General features: G+C 42.1%; 1 protein-coding gene across 1 annotated transcript in view; it reads left to right on the plus strand.

The window, feature by feature from the left end:
* The window catches only part of LOC126195755 (serine/threonine-protein phosphatase 6 regulatory ankyrin repeat subunit A), a 427,181-nt gene that overhangs the window by 126,684 nt on the left and 278,260 nt on the right, over window positions 1-22,237 (plus strand). The window contains exons 6-7 of the mRNA XM_049934383.1: window positions 4,922-5,130; window positions 16,307-16,564. Coding sequence (XP_049790340.1) covers window positions 4,922-5,130; window positions 16,307-16,564 — 467 coding nt within the window. The remainder of the gene's footprint in view (window positions 1-4,921; window positions 5,131-16,306; window positions 16,565-22,237) is intronic.

Below are 22,237 nucleotides of genomic sequence, written 5' to 3' on the forward strand. Positions count from 1 at the left end.
CGCACTGCCCCCTTGCCCCCGCCCCCTCCCCCTTGTTCGTATACATACTACACACATTACACACATTCTGCCCTCTCCCAGCAGCCACACCACTCCAGTTCTGACGTAACATTCAAAATTAGAGCCACAACAAACACAAGACCAACGATGAACAAGGGAGCAACATAGGAGTTCTCATTGAGTATGGAGTCAGAAGTGCCTGCTCACATCATGTTTCGCCACATTTTGTGAAAGTACATGTGAGGTGAACTAGTGAGCGAAAATCTTGTGACAGAAATGCACGTAACCTCTACCCACGAAACAGTTCTTCACAAATACACAATTATTTTCTTCATGGCTAGTTTGCAGATGACAAAAAACGACGAAAAAGGCCACAAAAACCGATGTATAATAATGCAGTTCATTTAGAGATGTACTTTAAAGGTGAGCGTCTAAAGGAAACAAAGCAAAATGCACGTACTGTAATCCTTAGGCCTACAACAGATAAATTATTATAAATTTGATATTGTACTTTACAGAAGTAGGAATTTCACCCACGGAAGATGACACACAGGTGACGAAACATGTCTGGGTAAATTTAAAAATAAAAAATAAACCAGTTGTGTTTGCATAAGGTTGAATTTCAAAACAACCCAATTTTTCAATCGCAAACACTGACAGACATCAAGAGGAGCTTCTAACGATAGTAAAATATAACAGGTTCTAAATTTTCTAGACTTTTTCGTTTGTTATTGACAAACTTGCAGCAGAAGGATTTGTCATCGCGTGACGTGTCGCCCGTTTTGAATACAGAAAAGCACTCCCACTCTTCACTTTTTACCAGCAATCAGCTTTTTAAGTTAAACTTCCTGGCAGATTAAAATTTTTCTACCAACTGAGCTACCCGAAAGACAAAGGTCGCGAGGTCGAGTCGCAGTCCAGCACACAGTTTTAATCTGCCAGGAAGTTTCCTATCAGCGCACACTCCGCTGCAGAGTGAAAATCTCATTCTAGCTTTATAAGTTGTTTTCGTCATTACAATAGTTTTTGTGACGTTTGGTGACCGCAGGGAAGAAAAATTCACAGCCACATATTGAATGTTTATTTATTTATTGCTCGTATATGCAGGGCGGTTAGAAATATTCTGAAAAGCTTTTAAGGTCGTTAGCATGGTAGGCTGTGCTGAGAAATAACTGTTAAGAAAAAAAAATCGGTATTTGCGACGTTACCAAGTTAATTAGCATTAAGTTAGCCAATCAGGCCGCTGCACGCGCAGATTCGAGCGGCATGCCAGAGATGGTGTTACCAAACGTGTTCCTCGTTTGGTTTCCTAAAACCGAACAAGTGAACGAGACACACATTGGACACGGGTGGGTAGTAAGGATCGAACCCGAGCGAAAGCCGGAACAGTCTCTAGCGCCATCGTCTACGCTATGAAAACATGTAACCTCCCAACAGAAAAATAATTATAATATTCACATTTAGTGTGACCTCCCAACAGAAAAATCTCGTTTCAGTTCCGAAGAGAAAAATTTCTTTCCAATAATAAAATTTCAAGTTTTAATGTGACCTTCCATTAAAGACTGACTGCATATCGAGATTAATAAGTTTTGACGTCAGCAGCGCTGCGTCGTGGCCCTGTGAAATGATCCTGAATAAACTGAAAGATTCTTACCTCACAATGATGTCGCCGGATAACGCTATCTGTGTATCTGCTCCTATAATAAATTTTTGGCACAGCCCAATGCAGTGCTGGCCACTAGATTTTCATTTGTAGGAAAACAACTGATTTTCTTTTGCTGAATTAGGGTATGCAGATGATCTAAACACCATTAGCGATAGGAAAGAAACTGTAACAGCAAATGCGAATGCGTTAATCAAGGCTAGTGAAGATGTAGGTCTAAGGATAAGTGAAGACAAAACTAAATACCTGGTTACTACTAGAATGGCAACAGCAGTAGATCAGGAAATGTTAAGAGTTGGAGACATGCAGTCTGAAAAAGTGAACACATTTAAGTATCTAGGCGTGGACAACACTTCGAGAAATGAGATTGAATCCGAACTGAAGAAGAGATTCGTGCTACTTCTCACTGAATATATTACTTTCATCACGGATATTGTCAGGAATTTAAAGATTAGAATATACAAAACTATTATTCTACCAGTTATGCTGTATGGGTGTGAGACTTGGACTCGCACTGTGCAAAATGAAAAGCCGTTTCGAGTATTTGAAAACCAAATTTTGAGGAAAATTTTCGGAGCAAAATGGGATGACATTAGCGGGGAGTGGCAAAAACTGCATAACGAACTCTATTCAAGCCCTGACATAATCAGTATTATTAAATCACGTAGGCTGCGATGGGCGGATCACGTAGCTCGAATGGATGAGGGCAGGGCGGCGGGCAAAGTACTGGTAGGGCACTTAGAGGGAAAACGTCCTGTGGGGAGACCGAGGCGTAGATGGGAGGACAACGTGAAGGGTGGTTTGAGGAGCCTAGGTATTGAAGGTCAATGGAAGGAAATAGCCCAAGACAGGGACAGATGGCGAAAATATGTTGCTGCGGTAATGGACTCTTGAGTCCGGTATGACCAGTGAGTGAGTGAGTGAGTGAGTGAATCAACGTGAGTATGCACAGGAAAAATTCGTAAAATCTTTAATCCCAGATAAATGACTGGCAAAAGTTTTCATGAGAACAACAGTTATTATTGAAACATTTCTGCAAGGAATTACATGGGACTTTAACATTACAGTTGTGGTTAAATCAGTTGTGGCAATTAACATATGCACCCAGCAACAAAGAACAATTTCTTTTTATTTGCTTATACAACAACTCTCAGGCACTGCCATCGTTCTGCACGACCGGCCCAACACAAGTCAACTGCTGGACTGCCCTGTCCGAACTCCATAACTCAAGTGCTCTGTGCGAGCTACAAAACACGACTGCTCTCTGCGAGCTACTAAACTCGACTTACTGCCAACACTGTTCTGACCATAGAGTAAATATCTCTGGAGTGAGCATTCACATGCGCAGAACAAATTTTGTGTTGTCAACATACATTGCCGGCCTGGTCACGTGTTCTCGGGACGTCGTGCGTTTGTCCGTATAGCGACCTGTATATTTCGAATGTCACTACATCCCTAGTACAGACGTATTCTTTTCGTACGTGTCGTGGATTATTTATGTATGTTGCGCAGACATTTTTACAGTATCCATTTGATACCGGGTATAAACCAGCTACGTAACTTATAAGGGCAAGTGATATTGCATTCTGCTTCTTTGCGATAAGTGTCATAGTTCAGATGCACTCGATTTTTGGTAGTTTTCGGTATGATACGGCACTTTATAGTATTACAGAGCCTGACGTACATTTTTGCAGTGATAGTCTTGCAAAACGACTTGACAGTACGCTAATACTTTTGCAAAAAACACGGAATTTGCCACACATCAGCGATTATATCCCTGCTAATTCGTCATTTTTTCTGCTATTTCTGCGCATTTATTTTCTCATTTTTGTGACCTAAAGCACAATTTTTCTTACTGGTGACACTTTGAAGTGTTTATTTAACGCATTTTACATACTTGCTCCTAGTTTATTAAATAAATAGTAGACTGAGTAAGAAAGGGGAAAAAGGCGATCGGAGAATAAATGTACTGTAAAGCAAATACAGCTGGTCATGTAACAGTCAACCCATGTAACACCTTTACGGGAAGTGGAAAGTGACACAAATGAAAGAGTTTGAGGACATGTTTAATAGTATGTGACGCTTCTTAATCAAATGGTGAAGAAAATAAATTGAAGGCAAAATACACCAAAGAAGATGAATGTGTACTTTGATTAGCTACACTATTGTGTTTTATATTTGATTTGTGCAGAAAATGTATTTAAACTGAATGCAGAAATTGCTAGTAGATGCTGTGGAAAATTAAAAATAGTTGGTACAGCGTCTACCTTCAGCCACACAAGTCCAAATTTTTCTCTTTCTAAACATTCCTCTTCAAAGTGTTTTGAACATACTTTGGAATATTTTGTGGGGACAAAATCACTCCTCATTTTCTGGAGCCACATCTTTACTCGTTGTTCATCCTTCGGGAAACTAAAATATAAATCACACATAATCATTCTCCATGTCCTAGACACACGTAACATGGGCTCCTACTCCAACTTTATAGTAAACAAAAAGGTTTGGACACACGTATTATACGAAGACAATTACAGACTCCCACTCTATTGAACTTATCTGTCCTCCGTCTTTCATATCTATATACATAATCGACAAGTCACTGATAAATGCATGGAGGATAGTATTTGCTGAAACAACTAACCATTCCCTTTCCTGTTCCACTGGCAAATTTACAAGAGGAAGCGATTGTTTGTAAGCTTCTGTACGAGCCGTAATATCTATTATATAGTCATAAAATTGTAGAAAAATAGGTCTACAGAATCAAGCCTTAATTATAATGCGTCTCGAAATTTTTAAACATAGTACCCATGAAAAGTTACTATCCCTCCTTTCACACATTTTTCTTTGCATCCGTAGCAACAACAGTAATTGACCATCGCTATTACACTATCAAAACACGGTGGAAACACAGCAAAAACTCTTGACATTATAAACTTATAATTCTGCGGATAGCACACACGCACGGTGAAGTCCCGAAAACACGTGACAATCCTGGTTTAATGTTGACAACATGCGTAGAACGCAATGCTCACTCCAGAGATATTTACTCTATGGCTCTGACCTGCGATTCTATTGTAGCAAAGATATTCCATATCGCAGGCAGCGCGTGAGCAATCCATCGAAATTACATCTGCTCAAGTGCGCTAGCGAATAGTAATGAACCCCTTCCAAACAAGTGACACAAATTGTACCTGGCGCGTCTCTGTGCACCGGTCACGTTACTCTTTAAGACTGTGCCTGCGGCCGTTGCTGTTGCAGGAGGTAAGCTGCGAGAGACGCCGCTGCACATCGCGGCGCGCGTGCGCGAGGGCGACCGGTGTGCGCTGATGCTGCTCAAGTCGGGCGCCAACTGCAACCTGACGACGGACGACGGGCGCACGCCCGTGCACGTGGCCGCCAAGCACGGCAACCTGCCCACGCTCACGCTGCTGCTCAACGACGGCGGCGACGCCCTCTTCAAGTCCAAGGTCAGGCCGCGGGCGCGTCGCCAAACTCAGATGAACGCACTGACAACGCGCGGGACATACGTTTACCGCGATGCCTCTGGCTTCCGTTCATTCCTCATTAGCGCTTCTTCTTCAGTGACTGTACAGTTCATTGTGAACCTTGGCCTCTTCGACAGTTCTCCGGCAGTTGTCTTGATCCAGCAACACTCTAGCTTTCCATCCCACACAATCCATTTTCTGCAGGTCCTCTGTGACTCCATCTACCTGCCTCATTCTCACACCAAAAGCTCCAGATGTCTGACACTCAGATCGGTACCGAATGTTGTATGTCGACAGAGTATCAAACAAAACTCCGATTTACTGTGGTCCAGCAGGAACGGCGTAAACGTTAATTAAAAATAACACCAGAACCATGGAGAACAGGACAAGCATAACTCCGAGTAACCGATAGGTATAGCTTCCGTGGGCATTAATACTTCCGCATAGATCATATATAACATAGACCGAACGTGTCCCTGTCTCTGCCGTGTTAAAGCTTCAAACCAGCATCCAAGCCGGCCCTTGTGGCCGAGCGGTTCTAGGCGCTACAGTCCGGACCCGCGCGACCGCTACGGTCGCAGGTTCGAATCTTTAGGTTAGTTAGGTTTAAGTAGTTCCAAATTCTAGGGGACTGATGACCACAGAAGTTAAGTCCCATAGTGCTCAGAGCCATTTGAACCATTTGAGCCAGCAACTAAGTCTCGTGATTCGGCGCAGTAAGCAGAGTTCCTATCGTTAAGTGATGTGTAAAGTGAAGCTGACTGTTAGATTCCCATTTATAGCTGAAATCAAGCACTGATTTTGACAATACAGCTAACTGTAATATTACTCTTACACATACAGTAGTGCACTTACCCTAGCTTCTCCGAAATCCCTGACAATATAGCAGTGGTTATCATTTTTACATGTGGTCAAGCTGAAACGTATTGACAGTTCCTCTAACGAGCGACAGAATGATTGTTCTTTAGTTAATAAATGTTTTTTTTTCCTTTTTGCACAGTGAATTCTTGTAATTCGCTGCTTTCACAGAGGTGGAAGACGCCGGCCGATGGGGCTGAGCGGTTCTAGGTGCTTCAGTCCGGAACCGCGCTGCTCCTACGGTCGCAGGTTCGAATCCTGCCTCGGACATGGATGTGTGTGATGCCCTTAGGTTAGTTAGGTTTTAGTTCTAAGATCTAGGGGACTGATGACCTCAGATGTTAAGTCCCATAGTGCTTAGAGCCATTTGAACATTTTTGTGAGGTGAAGACAAAATAACAATTTCGAACGCAGCATTAGTTTTCTAACGAATCCACAACAACATTTGCGAAATGCTTTATTAAGCTTTTGTAAGAAAGAAAATTCGTTTATGTGCATAATGTCAGGTACTTACACAAAATAAGCACGTATGTTTTCTGACTTTTGCTTAATCCAGTACAGATACCGAAACGATATCAAGATAGGAAGCGTAATACATTGCAAAACGTTGATTATACTGGTGTGGTGAGCTAGATATTAACGATATGTCGTCTCAAAATCTTCGTCATTCACGCAGTTTTACATCCAAGGGCCCACATCCATATTAACTTCCAACTTACGGAAATACTTGTGCAAGTATTTTAAAGTTATTCACTAACACAACTGGGGTTTTAGTCACTTTACCTAATCTGTACGATCCAAAACAACTATCCAATCAGAGCAAATGTGAAGGTCTTTACTTCTTCATCAGTAAAATGACGTCAAGCGGAGTCTATGTTATCTATGGTCTATACTCTATGTACTTCCGCACGTGTGACGCATTTGTTTCTTTTTCTACTCTTCCGATTGTGTATGTTTGTCCCGTGAAACTACAAGTGCACTAGCTACTTCGTCACGATTGGTCTCCGTTCTGTCACGCTTGTCCGACAGCATACCACACCTATCTATACAAATGTATTCTATGAGCTTGCTACTTTCAGGTAACAAAGCGAAAGCAGACTGACAAAAGAAAATTTCTGCAAACTCCGAGCCGGCCGGAGCGGCCGTGCGGTTCTAGGCGCTACAGTCTGGAACCGAGCGACCGCTACGGTCGCAGGTTCGAATCCTGCCTCGGGCATGGATGTGTGTGATATCCTTCGGTTAGTTAGGTTTAATTAGTTCTAAGTTCTAGGCGACTGATGACCTCTGAAGTTAAGTCGCATAGTGCTCAGAGCCATTTGAACCATTTTTTTGCAAACTCCGAAAAGTCCTTTTACATGACAGGAAAGTGTTCACCCATACAACACGCGTAAAGGGTTAAAACAAATTGTCATCTGTGAGGTTTCAACGTGGGACCTTTGACACAATAACCTCACGCTCTGACAACTCTCCCACGCGAGGTCTACAGAACTACCACTCACAGATACGCCTTTCCTGTTCTCTGTAGTTCTGGTATTACTATTATTTACCGTTTGGGCATGTTCTACCAGACGACAGCACGTAGCACAAACTAAATCAGAATTTTGGTTGATCTCAGTACCTGACATCTTGAGGTTTGGGTGTGAGTGGACTCTCTCCTCTAAAGAAAGATTAAATAATATAACCAAGACATAACACATTTGTTAGGATATTAGTATGTAGATTTGACTGTCTTTATTAATGTACATTAGAGAAGCAATTGTGATTAGATGGATGTTATGATCGATATCTAGAGCAGATGTGCCAGAGGCAGCACCAACAAATGTGAAAGCAGAAGCAGTTAGCTCTACCGCAGTGAAAGTTTGGTGGAAACCACCAGACCCACAGAAAATTAACGGCTTCGATCAGGGGTATAAGCTACAAGCATGGAAAGGTAAATACATCCCTTAATTACATGTAAAGTCTTTTCTTGCACAATGTAAATAATTCAGGAGTAAAGGAGACAACTCACAAGCAGCAGAAGTGTTGATTCATTGACAGGTACATAAAAAAGAATGAAAATGTTGTTAGCTTTTACACAAATCCTTTGACAATCCCCATGAACCATGGACCTTGCCGTTGGTGGCGAGGCTTGCGTGCCTCAGCGATACAGATGGCCGTACCGTAGGTGCAACCACAACGGAGGGGTATCTGTTGAGAGGCCAGACAAACATGTGGTTCCTGAAGAGGGGCAGCAGCCTTTTCAGTAGTTGCAGGGGCAACAGTCTGGATGATTGACTGATCTGGCCTTGTAACATTAACCAAAACGGCCTTGCTGTGCTGGTACTGCGAACGGCTGAAAGCAAGGGGAAACTACAGCCGTAATTTTTCCCGAGGACATGCAGCTTTACTGTATGATTAAATGATGATGGCGTCCTCTTGGGTAACATATTCCGGAGGTAAAATAGTCCCCCATTCGGATCTCCGGGCGGGGACTACTCACGAGGACGTCGTTATCAGGAGAAAGAAAACTGGCATTCTACGGATCGGAGCGTGGAATGTCAGATCCCTTAATCGGGCAGGTAGGTTAGAAAATTTAAAAAGGGAAATGGATAGGTTAAAGTTAGATATAGTGGGAATTAGTGAAGTTCGGTGGCAGGAGGAACAAGACTTTTGGTCAGGTGATTACAGGGTTATAAATACAAAATCAAATAGGGGTAATGCAGGAGTAGGTTTAATAATGAATAAAAAATAGGAGTGCGGGTTAGCTACTACAAACAGCATAGTGAACGCATTATTGTGGCCAAGATAGACACAAAGCCCATGCCTACTACAGTAGTACAAGTTTATATGCCAACTAGCTCTGCAGATGATGAAGAAATTGATGAAATGTATGACGAGATAAAAGAAATTATTCAGGTAGTGAAGGGAAACGAAAATTTAATAGTCACGGGTGACTGGAATTCGTCAGTAGGAAAAGGGAGAGAAGGAAACATAGTAGGTGAATATGGATTGGGGGGAAGAAATGAAAGAGGAAGCCGCCTTGTAGAATTTTGCACAGAGCATAACTTAATCATAGCTAACACTTGGTTCAAGAATCATAAAAGAAGGTTGTATACCTGGAAGAATCCTGGAGATACTAAAAGGTATCAGATAGATTATATAATGGTAAGACAGAGATTTAGGGACCAGGTTTTAAATTGTAAGACATTTCCAGGGGCAGATGTGGATTCTGACAACAATCTATTGGTTATGAAATGCAGATTGAAACTGAAGAAACTGCCAAAAGGTGGGAATTTAAGGAGATGGGACCTGGATAAACTGAAAGAACCCGAGGTTGTAGAGAGTTTCAGGGAGAGCATAAGGGAACAATTGACAGGAATGGGGGAAAGAAATACAGTAGAAGAACAATGGGTAGCTTTGAGGGATGAAATAGTGAGGGCAGCAGAGGATCAAGTAGGTAAAAAGACGAGGGCTAATAGAGGGGTAACAGAAGAGATACTGAATTTAACTGATAAAAGGAGAAAATACAAAAATGCAGTAAATGAAGCAGGCAAAAAGGAATACAAACGTCTCAAAAATGAGATCGACAGGAAGTGCAAAATGGCTAAGCAGGGATGGCTAGAGGACAAATGTAAGGATGTAGAGGCTTGTCTCACTAGGGGTAGGATAGATACTGCCTACAGGAAAATTAAAGAGACCTTTGGAGAGAAGAGAACCACTTGTATGAATATCAAGAGCTTAGATGGCAACCCAGTTCTAAGTAAAGAAGGGAAGGCAGAAAGGTGGAAGGAGTATATAGAGGGTTTATACAAGGGCGATGTACTTGAGGACAGTATTATGGAAATGGAAGAGGATGTAGATGAAGATGAAATGGGAGATAAGATACTGCGTGAAGAGTTTCACAGAGCACTGAAAGACCTGAGTCGAAACAAGGCCCCGGGAGTAGACAACATTCCATTAGAACTACTAATGGCCTTGGGAGAGCCAGTCATGACAAAACTCTACCATCTGGTGAGCAAGATGTATGAGACAGGCGAAATACCCACAGACTTCAAGAAGAATATAATAATTCCAATCCCAAAGAAAGCAGGTGTTGACAGATGTGAAAATTACCGAACTATCAGTTTAATAAGTCACAGCTGCAAAATACTAACGCGAATTCTTTACAGACGAATGGAAAAACTGGTAGAAGCGGACCTCGGGGAAGATCAGTTTGGATTCCGTAGAAATGTTGGAACATGTGAGGCAATACTAACCTTACGACTTATCTTAGAAGAAAGATTAAGAAAAGGCAAACCTACGTTTCTAGCATTTGTAGACTTAGAGAAAGCTTTTGACAACGTTAACTGAACTACTCTCTTTCAAATTCTGAAGGTGGCAGGGGTAAAATACAGGGAGCGAAAGGCTATTTACAATTTGTACAGAAACCAGATGACAGTTATAAGAGTCGAGGCACATGAAAGGGAAGCAGTGCTTGGGAAGGGAGTGAGACAGGGTTGTAGCCTCTCCCCGATGTTATTCAATCTGTATATTGAGCAAGCAGTAAAGGAAACAAAAGAAAAATTCGGAGTAGGTATTAAAATTCATGGAGAAGAAGTAAAAACTTTGAGGTTCGCCGATGACATTGTAATTCTGTCAGAGACAGCAAAGGACTTGGAAGAGCAGTTGAACAGAATGGAAAGTGTCTTGAAAGGAGGATATAAGATGAACATCAACAAAAGCAAAAGGAGGATAATGGAATGTAGTCAAATTAAAACGGGTGATGCTGAGGGAATTAGATTAGGAAATGAGACACTTAAAGTAGTAAAGGAGTTTTGCTATTTAGGGAGTAAAATAACTGATGATGGTCGAAGTAGAGAGGATATAAAATGTAGACTGGCAATGGCAAGGAAATCGTTTCTGAAGAAGAGAAATTTATTAACATCGAGTATAGATTTAAGTGTCAGGAAGTCGTTTCTGAAAGTATTTGTATGGAGTGTAGCCATGTATGGAAGTGAAAAATGGACGATAACCAGTTTGGATAAGAAGAGAATAGAAGCTTTCGAAATGTGGTGCTACAGAAGAATGCTGAAGATAATGTGGGTAGATCACGTAACTAATGAGGAGGTATTGAATAGGATTGGGGAGAAGAGAAGTTTGTGGCACAACTTGACCAGAAGAAGGGATCGGTTGGTAGGACAAGTTTTGAGGCATCAAGGGATCACAAATTTAGCATTGGAGGGCAGCGTGGGGGTAAAAGTCGTAGAGGGAGACCAAGAGATCAATACACTAAGCAGATTCAGAAGGATGTAGGTTGCAGTAGGTACTGGGAGATGAAGAAGCTTGCACAGGATAGAGTAGTATTGAGAGCTGCATCAAACCAGTCTCAGGACTGAAGACCACAACAACAACATGATCGAAATTTAATTTTTTTTATGTTACCTTAATAGATATTTTTAATTTGTAAGTTTGTTAACATTATTATTGAAAATTTATTTATATGTTCAAAAGTTATTCATGTTCATTTATTCATTTTACCTTGTAATCTATGCGAGTGTTTCTTTAACTAAATGTTTATTTTTTGCTGTAATTTGATTTAATGATCAATGATTCCCAAATTAGCAATTGATTTACTACTAGCACATTTAGTGCCAGCAGTCACAACTATACTGACTGATAATACATGTTTGACTCCACATTTATTAATTTGTTTGTATATCTCCATTGTCAAAACCTCTTTTTAGAGTTATCATTTTATTGGTGTATAATTATAAAATATTTCATTTCAAGCTGCAGGTTATGATTTAAAAGAGGTGGACAGTAATAGATTTTTGTTTATATAGTGGATTTAATGGTGAGAAATAGTAAGTGAAGGTGGATTTAAATCAGTTAATTAACGGACAATGGCTCTAATGTATGTACACATTTCCTGTCACACTCATTAATGATTATTCTACTTAAGTTTCTTCAGAAAATAGCTCCAAATAAATCTTAGTGTATATATGGATAGGTTCAAAATGGAACTTACTATTAAACTATTTGAACGAAACTTAAGATTGTTCTATGCATGTTAGGATACCTTTATTATCTATTATAGTGCATTTGTTTTCATTTTATTATTTGGAATAAATAAGTTTACTCAATTTGATCTCTAGTATATTTTTTTCCGAAGTGATTTTTAATGTAGTTTATTAGTAACGTACTCGTACATACATTATGCAATAATTGTTTAAGGTAATAAAGTAATTCTTATGTATCGTACTTTTTCATCAGTGTTTATCAAAATTGTTGTACTTAGCACACTTATCTCATTTTAGGTTGGTTTACAGTTAATTAATAGTTATGCATCATCATTATTTTTCAGTTAATCGTAGGGATAAGACGCTAATCATTTCCTCTGGTATCTAGTTTCTTAAGAGAAAATTTAAGTTTCTATAGGTACTGTTTTATCTATTTTTAGGTAAAAATATTAACTTATTTCTTCTTTAGGGGGCAAGCTCTGGAGATGGTATCCTATAACGTAATAAATTTTGAATAGAATAAGACATCTGAGACAAAGGCGTGCATTTCTGAATGCAAACTTGACGGTGAAGAACAATATAGGCATTACGATTGCTAACAGCACGAACAATGACTGAATGAATGGAACAAATTTGTTTCCAAACAAGACACAAAGCGTGTACCGTCAACATTTTCACTGTTGTGTGCATATTTTGAGCACAATACACATATAAATATAAATGGTGCAAGAAATTGAAATTAAATGCAAGTACTCTGCAATGTGCCACTGGCGTCCACTGGACCCTCAGACCAAAATACTCATAAAATGTCGCTGAACAAATTTTGTTAGTGGATTTCGTGTTCTCCTACTATCGTGTCTTGTATTGGAGTGAAGGTGGTTAGTAACTCCCAAAGTTTTCATCGTTAATGTAATAATTTTCAGGAATCTGTAAGTGCACTGCTGCTACAGGGGATGCGCAAAATAATGTGAACAGCGGTAGTAACGCGACGGTTGTGTTCGACTGTCAACAGCGCAGGTACGGCACGTGTCACGCTGGACTGTGCGTGTTCAGTACGGACTAGGTATCAGTACAGGCTGTTTAGGAGCAGTGCACACTTAGTATTTGCATTCAGAGGTCGAGGTCGACGTGCAAGGAAAGACATAAGAGTTCCAAAGAGGACAGATTGTGAGGGCCCGATTAGCTGTAGCATCAGTAACCAAGACAGCCAAGTTATTGAATGTTTCAAGAGCAACTGTTTCAACAGTCATGGCAGTCAACGCAACATGGAGAGACATCATCGTGTAAACGTAATAGTGAGCGCAAATCAAGACTAAATGACAGAGATCGTCATACGCTAACAGGAATTGTGTCAAAACAACACAAAACTACGGCGGCTAAAGTGACTGCAGATTTCAATAGTCATCTTCGAGAACCCGTATCTATCGACACTGTTCGCCGAGAACTTCATAAAGCGAATATTCATGGACGAGCCGCAATACTGAAACCATTAGTGACGACAACCAACGCAAAGACCCGTAAAACATGGTGTCAGAAGAATAAATTCTGGTCGGCTGATCAGCGGAAACACGTCATATGGTCCGACGAGTAACGGTTTCGTTATTTCCAACATAGGGTCGAGCTTACGTCTCGAAAACGCCAAAAGAAGACTACAACCCTGACTGCTTGACTCCAAGCATTCAGGTGGAATTGCGATGCTGCGGGCGGCCATATCATGGTATTCTGCTGGTCCCATTATTACTCTCGAAGGCCTTGTTGCAGCCAACGGTTATGTGAACAGGTGCACCCTATGATTCAAATGTTGTTTCCCAACAATGATGCCATATTTCAGGACGATAATGCCACCCATTCACACAGCCAGGACAGTACATTCGTGGTATGAGGAGCATGTAAATGAACTGCAGCGTCTTCCCTGGCAGCACAGTCCCCACAGACTTGACCATTATCGAACCCTTGTGGGCGGTATTGGAGCACAGACTCTGGAGCATATTTCCGCCTCCGCTGTCACTACAGGAGTTAGAAGAGGTTCTGATCGAAGAGTGGCATAACATTCCACTGTACAATCATTGCATGCCAGTATTCCAAGAAGGATAGCAGCTGTATTATGGGCAAATGGAGGTCCAACCATTTGTTAATAAACCACTCCCAAGTAAGTATAGGTGTTCATATTATTTTGGCTATCCCCACAGACTTGACCAGTACCGAACCCTTGTCGGCGGTAATGGAGCACAGACTGTGGAGCAGATTTCTGCTTCCGCCATCACTACAGGAGTTAGAAGAGGTTCTGATCGAAGAGTGGCATAACATTCCACTGGAGACTATACTATCATTGCATTCCGGTATTCCAAGAAGTATCGCAGCTGTATTATAGACAAATGGAGGTCTAGCCACTTGCTAATAAACAATTCCCAAATAAGTACAGGTGTTCACATTATTTTGGCTATCCCCTGTATATGCAGATGAAGGAAATGTTCGAAAGCAATAATGATAATAAATAGTATATCTTTTAAAGATATCTTACTTAATTCTTGGCTTGTAGTTACCGGGTGATCAAATAGTCAGTATAAATTTGAAAACTTAATAAACCACGGAATAATGTAGATAGAGAGGTAAAAATTGACACACATGCTTGGAGTGACATGGGGTTTTATTAGAACAAAAAAAACAAAGTTCACAAAATGTCCGACAGCTGGCGCTGGACAGCAAAACGTCAGTGACTGCCCATGAGAATCGTGTATAAAAGGAGCTGTAATGAGAGAGAGAATCAGATGCGCCAGCAGTCGCAGCATGTTGACGTCAGCTGAGAAGGCGCTTTTAGTGAAGCTGTATTATCAGACTGGGGAATGTGGTAGTTCAGCGTTACGATCCTATCGCCATAGGAAGGGGATCGAACGAGTAAAGGTCCGTTGACAAATGCAGCTGAGGCGAGAATGATTTCGAAGTTCGAAGCCACGAGTTGTTGGGACGATAGACCCCGTAGTGGCCGACCGAGCACAAGACGTAATGCTGCTGAGACAGTTCAGGAAGAAATGGAGCCTGTGGCGGGTTCGTCTACGCATGGGGAAGTCAGCGCTCGTGCAGTCGCACGTCGCACCGGCATTCCATACACTACTGTTTGGTTGGCACTTAGGCGTACCCTCCGTTGCTGTCCGTACAAAATCCATCGGCATCATGCACTGTTACTTGGCGATTTAGTGAAGCGGAGGGCATTTGCGGTGTGGGCGTTTCAAAAGATGGCGGAAGATGAAGATTGGTTGAGTAACGTGTTGTGGGCCGACGAAGCTCATTTCACGCTCCGAGGGTCTGTCAACGCCCACAACTGCAGAATTTGGGCTACCGAAAATCCTAGAAATGTCGTGGAAACTCCATTGCACGACGAGAAAGTCACGGTATGGGTTGGATTTACCACATCTACCGTTATCGGGCGTCTTTTCTTCGAGGAAATGCGAGATTCTGGTTTTGTAACTGCTACCGTGACGGGTGAGAGGTACGCCGATATGTTACAGAATCGCACCATCCCCAGCCTGGCTGATAAACACCTGCAGGAACGTACGATGTTTATGCAGGATGGCGCTCCACTCCGTATTGCTAGACCCGTGAAAGATCTCTTGCACGCGTCGTTTGGTGATGATCGTGTGCTCAGGCGCCACTTTCGTCATGCTTGGCCTCCCAGGTCCCCAGACCTCAGTCCGTGCGATTATTGGCTTTGGGGTTACCTGAAGTCGCAATTGTACCGTGATCGACCGACATCTCTAGGGATGCTGAAAGACAACATCCGACGCCAATGCCTCACCATAACTCCGGACATGCTTTACAGTGCTGTTCACAACATTATTCCTCGACTACAGCTATTGTTGAGGAATGATGGTGGACATATTGAGCATTTCCTGTAAAGAACATCATATTTGCTTTGTCTTACTTTGTTATGCTAATTATTGCTATTCTGATTATATGAAGCGCCGTCTGTCGGACATTTTTTGAACTTTTATATTTTTTTGGTTCTAATAGAACCCCATGTCATTCCAAACATGTGGGTCAGTTTGTACCTCTCTATCTACATTATTCCGTGATTTATTCAGTTTTCAAATTTATACTGACTTTTTGATCACCCGGTATAACAAAAACGTCTTATGTCACCGGACAAAAAGCTGTTGTCTAGATAACTTTGCTAATGTCCAGGGCGTTGATGGTGATAACACTTTGGTGAGAGTGCTGCTCAAGAGTACTGCACCTGTCACCAATGTTTGGACCAGCCGCGCATGTCTCTGTGTACTATGTAGTAGCGCGATTCTGTATCCAGAGTTGCCGGTGTGTGCTTGCAGAACGGGGAGACGCCGCTGCACCTGGCGTGCCGCGGCTGCCGTGCAGACGTGGTGCAGCACCTGCTGCAGTGGGTGAGGGAGCAGCGCGGCCCCGAGGTGGCGGCCGCCTACGTCAACTCCGTCAACGAGGACGGCGCCAGCGCGCTGCACTACGCCGCGCAGGTCTCCAAGGCGGAGGTGGAGGTGCCCGACAACGACCGCCAGGTCATCCAGCTGCTGCTCGAGGGCGGCGCCGAGGTCTCGCTCTGCACCAAGTCGGTGAGTCGCGGGGCGGACAAAAGTTACTTACAGGAAAGCGCGCCCGGTTGGCCGCGCGGTCTGACGCACGGCTTTCCGGGAGGAACGGAGCACCTGGTCCACGCCACGAATCCGCCCGGTGGATTTGTGTCGCGGTCCGGTGAACCGGGCAGTCTGTGGATGGTTTTTAGGCGGTTTTCCATCTGCGGGCTGGTTCCCCTTATTCCGCCTCAGTTACACTATGTCGGCGATTGCTGCGCAAACAAGTTCTCCACGTACGCGTACACCATCATTACTCTACCACGCAAACATAGGGGTTACACTCGTCTGGTGTGAGACGTTCCCTGGGACGTCCACCGGGGGCCGAACCGCAAAACGATTCCCGGCGTGGTCAGGGATTTTCTCTGCCTCGTGATGACTGGGTGTTGTGTGATGTCCTTAGGTTAGTTAGGTTTAAGTAGTTCTAAGTTCTAGGGGACTGATGACCATAGATGTTAAGTCCCATAGTGCTCAGAGCCATTTGAACCATTTTTTCGAACCGCACAATAACCGTGGTTTCGGTGTGGGGCGGCGGAGGGATGAAGTGGACTCCGGTAGTCGTCGTGGGGTTGTGGACCACTGCGGCTGCGGCGGGGACGGAGCCTCTCCGTCGTTTCTAGGTCCCCAGTTAACATACAATACAACATATTACTTACAGCACCTCCGTTGCATTTTTCACAGCTTATGTGCGATATGGATTCGTAATATGCATGAGATACTAAATATTCTGGACTTATCGTGCATTTTTTTATTTTTTTAACGAAACGTGCGTCAAATAAGATACAAACATTGGCTACCGGTTACAGACTTGGCATTTTCTTAGACAACCATATCAACTCGATGCCGAGTACGTAAATCTATAATTATACACTGCAGTGTATTGCACCTCGCAGATATCAAGGAGGGGATATTGAGTAGCTTTCTGTTGAGTAAGTTGTACTTCTTGTGTAAATTTATAGGAGAAACACAGTAACTGACACCACAATCCCTGCGACCTCATATCACCAAAATATCCATAAAAAGGCAGCATACGTCTGAACCTACATCTACATTTATACTCCGCAAGCCACCCGACGGTGTTTTGGCGGAGGGCACTTTACGTGCCACTGTCATTACCTCCCTTTCCTGTTCCAGTCGCGTATGGTTCGCGGGAAGAACGACTGCCGGAAAGCCTCCGTGTGCGCTCGAATGTCTCTAATTTTACATTCGTGATCTCCTCGGGAGGTATAAGTAGGGGGAAGCAATATATTCGATACCTCATCCAGAAACGCACCCTCTCGAAACCTGGCGAGCAAGCTACACCGCGATGCAGAGTGCCTCTCTTGAAGAGTCTGCCACTTGAGTTTGCTAAACATCTCCGTAACGCTATCACGCTTTCCAAATAACCCTGTGACGAAACCAACGAGTGTTTTGTAAGCCACCTCCTTTGTTGATGGACTATATTTTCTAACCACTCTCCCAATGAATCTCAACCTGGCACACGCCTTACCAACAATTAATTTTATATGATCATTCCACTTCAGATCGTTCCTTATGCACACTCCCAGATATTTTACAGAAGTAACCGCTACCAGTGTTTGTTCCGCTATCATATAATCATACAATAAAGGATCCTTCTTTCTATGTATTCGCAATACATTACATTTGTCTATGTTAAGGGTCAGTTGCCACCCCCTGCACCAAGTGCCTATCCGCTGCATATCTTCTTGCATTTCACTGCTGTTTTCTAATGCTGCAACTTCTCTGTATACTACAGCAACATCCGCGAAAAGCCGCATGGAACTTCCGACACTATCTACTAGGTCATTTACATACGTATATTGTGAAAAGCAATGGTCCCATCACACTCCCCTGTGGTACGCCAGAGGTTACTTTAACGTCTGTAGACGTCTCTCCATTGATAACAACATGCTGTGTTCTGTTTTCTAATAACTCTTCAATCCAGCTCCACAGCTGGTCTGATATTCCGTGGCTCTTACTTTATCAGGTCACAGTGCGGAACTGTATCGAACGCATTCCGGAAGTCAAGGAAAATGGCATGTACCTGGGAACCTGTATTTAATATTTCCGGGGGCTCATGAACAAATAATACAGGTAAATGCCACAAATGACAACAAAAATACCATTGAATAAAGGAAACATGCACCAAGAAATAAACACAATGAAAAAGATTGCAGTTGGCAATCGTTACAGTGTTTCCATGGTTGACACAATCCTAGACAAGGTGAAGAAAGACACAGGTGGAAACTGCACTACATAAGAAAAAGAGAAAAAGAAATCTATATCTGGTATCCCATACATTGGAAATCTATCACGCAAAATTGCAAATATTTTCAAAAATCACAGAGTAAAAATTGGGTTTTCTACATCTAATAAACCACAACAAAAACTAATACATAATAGAAAGTCTAATCATGATCCATATTCAGACTCTGGAATATACAAGGTAACATACCAGGAATGCTCCATGTCTATCTACGACAAACTTGCCGAAATTTCAACGACAGGTACACAGAGCACATTAAAGCCTACACATACAACAAACACACTACATCTGCCATAGCAGCACATGAACATAATTCAGGACACCCATTTGGAAAAATAGGGCAAAATGTCAAAGTACTCCACCGACTAAATAAAGGGCATAAAATGGATATGGTAGAGGAACTGGAGATATATTCACATTATAGGAAATATGAAGATAAAATATTAAACGGAAAAACTTGAAAGTGAATCAGTGAATTTCTTCAGATGTTTCGATAGCATACTTAAATAAATATTGTAACACACAAAAACAAGCACAATTTAAAAATCGATATGAGTAAATTACGAGCCAAATTGTTAAGATAAATAACCTCTGCACAAAAGCATTTCATAATCGGTGGAAGACCTATAATGTTATCTCTGTGGACTACGTGTAAGGCCATCTTTGTAACAGTTTTGCTTATGCAAGATATTTTCGATATTTAAAGTGTACAACAAGTTTTGTGTGATGTTTAGTGTGTGTGAGACTCGGCACAAATGGACCATTAGAAAACTGTAAGTACAAATTCTTCTGAATTTCGCAACTAACTTTCTACCTTGAAATTTCCGCATCTTTCTGTCTTTCCTTCCTTCATACGTCGCACTTTGATCCACAGATGTTTGTACGAGAAGAATTGCAGGGCTTGTTTCAATGGTGTTACAAGTCCATTACCTGCACTTTTCTGATTATAGTTGCTTCTGACAATAATGATCAAAACAAACAGAAAGAAAGGTTCATCTCTAGCAAGAAGCCATATGCTTGAATATTTCTGTATCTCAACTGCAGATATTTCTGCGCTCATTTAACTTTAGGACTCTGTATCTTAAAATGAACAAAAATGGACTTGTACCACTATTGAAATAAGCCCTTCAATTAAGATATAACATGACCTTTTTGTTTGAAAGTCTACTACGATTCCTCTGCCGTACGAAACTGAATTTAGTCTCTGCAAGCGATCATGGGTCTAGTTAATCTATGGACAAAAGTTAAACCACTTTTGCGATCGAGACATGCAAATGGGAGGCAGACTCATTCTGGGATTTGGGGACAGAAGTCGACCAGCCATTCTACAGCCGTGCCTTGAGTATCGCTGTTAAGGGAGAAGAGACGTGTCCTGTCAATTTGTGCTGGGCTCTGCATTGGCTATCACGCCGACTGTTTGCTATAGGCCGACGAAGGCTTTACGAGCAAGCGACAGGAGTGAGCAGGCGCGGCTCGTGGTTTCTATACTGGGGAAGGCTGCGGCATTTATCAAACGGAGCCAATATAGGCCTCTGGTTACGCTACAGATTAGTCTGACATAAACAACTAAGGATTCAAGGGGAGGAGGGTGGGCAGATCACTCTCTACCCATAATTTTACGTACTGTGTCTTCTATAATCAGGTATTAAATACCATTAGAAGCTAACTTTGAGTTAAAATCTTTGGTTAGTGTTTTCATACGTCATCATTACATTTTCTGGCACTTTGCAGCAAATCATATGAAAAGACGCGTCTTGGAGAGATCTTCAATGCGATGAATGTTAACTTTTGCGGCTGCTTAATATTTTTGGTGTTTTCAGTGCTAAATTTAAGGCGTTTATTGTAGTTTACTTCCAAAGCTCGAAGTTAAATGTTTGTCGCTGGAATTATGTTTTTTCACCTTTGCGTGAAAATTCTTTAAGTCAGTGATACTTGTTTCAGTCCAGGCACTATCAGTACTATTTGTACGAAGACAGGTGAAACAGGAAAATGCATTTTTCACTTCACAACCACACAACCACTTAGCTGCATCGTACATTGCTCTATTAAAACTGCGTTTGTATCCTTGCCTAGATTTGCACTGTTTCTGTTCTTGATTGATCGTTAGATCGGGTCTGGGTGCACCAAGTTCTTTCATTTGCATCCTATATCTGTGTTCCAAGTTTTTACCTATTAAATTGCACACTGAATTCATATTGCGCTGGTTTCACACTCGCGGTATGTCGCAGATATTCACAAGCAAGTAAAACTCACTAAAATCTTGCAAAATACACTCCGAAAAAGAAACTTGCTAATATCACACGGTATCAAAAAAAGCAGTCAGCATCAGCAAGCAAGGAAAGTAACGGGACAAATTTCGCGCGCTTTGTCCTCTAATCACTTATGAAACTCTCGCTAGATGGCAGTACTGTTCTGTTACGGTAGTTTAGTGCACTCTGGCGGGATATTTGTAAACTTATTCTAAATGTGGATAAAATAGCCAATGGTAGAATCAAAAGAACTTTGTAAAACATTATCAAAACAATAATACTAAACGTCGATTAATGACGCATCGAAGCGTAGTAGAGATGTGCAGAGACAGAGATTGGATAGCGAAGTTTCGGCCACTCTACATTCATTTATTACATAGATAGTGGAACGTGAAAAACGTGTGGTGGTTGATATGACACCCTTAGGCTGCAAGCTCTGAGCCTTCGGGTCGCCCATAAAGAGCAGTACTATGTAGAAGCCACGCCCCCAAACCGCTACTAGATGCAGCTTACTGACGTTCCAAGGCGCAGCCTAAACACTACTAACCGTTCGGAAAACATCTATCGATACAAACAGTTCCAGAAACGTTGACCATCGTTATTTTAATCGGAATGGGAAATGTGCGAAATTCTTCCTGATAACATAAATTATGTAATATGATCTTGCGAAATTTACTTTAACATATATTTTGGGGCGGCTCCGCCTTAGAGCCTTTAATTACAAGCCGCGCCTGGGAGAGAGATTTTGGAATGTTCTGTTAACGATCGCGTTTAGCTGCAGGACGGTGCCGAAACTGCCGCTGCGCCAGGGAAACGACGTATTTTTTCCGTGAACAGCGTCCCAACCAAATAAACTTAAATTGTGCTATATTCACAGTATTTCCCTCCACGCTTGGCAGCGACATATCTTTGGTTTTGTAAAATTGTGGACAGTCATTTCCACAAACGCGGTAGAGTGGTCAAGTGCAGTCTCCTGCCTATCCATAGCGGAATCCCTACAAACCAGAGCCTATTTTCTTGTTTTTGTCCTTATCCAGAAACACGTTCTTCTCCTTCCAGATCTTCTTGTCAAGTGGTCGTTCTCGTGTGCTCAGAACAATCTCTAACTGTCTTACAAGAAAGGCAGTACAAACTGCCCAA

Source organism: Schistocerca nitens, chromosome 7 (assembly GCF_023898315.1).
Source record: "Schistocerca nitens isolate TAMUIC-IGC-003100 chromosome 7, iqSchNite1.1, whole genome shotgun sequence".
Classification (NCBI taxonomy): domain Eukaryota; kingdom Metazoa; phylum Arthropoda; class Insecta; order Orthoptera; family Acrididae; genus Schistocerca; species Schistocerca nitens.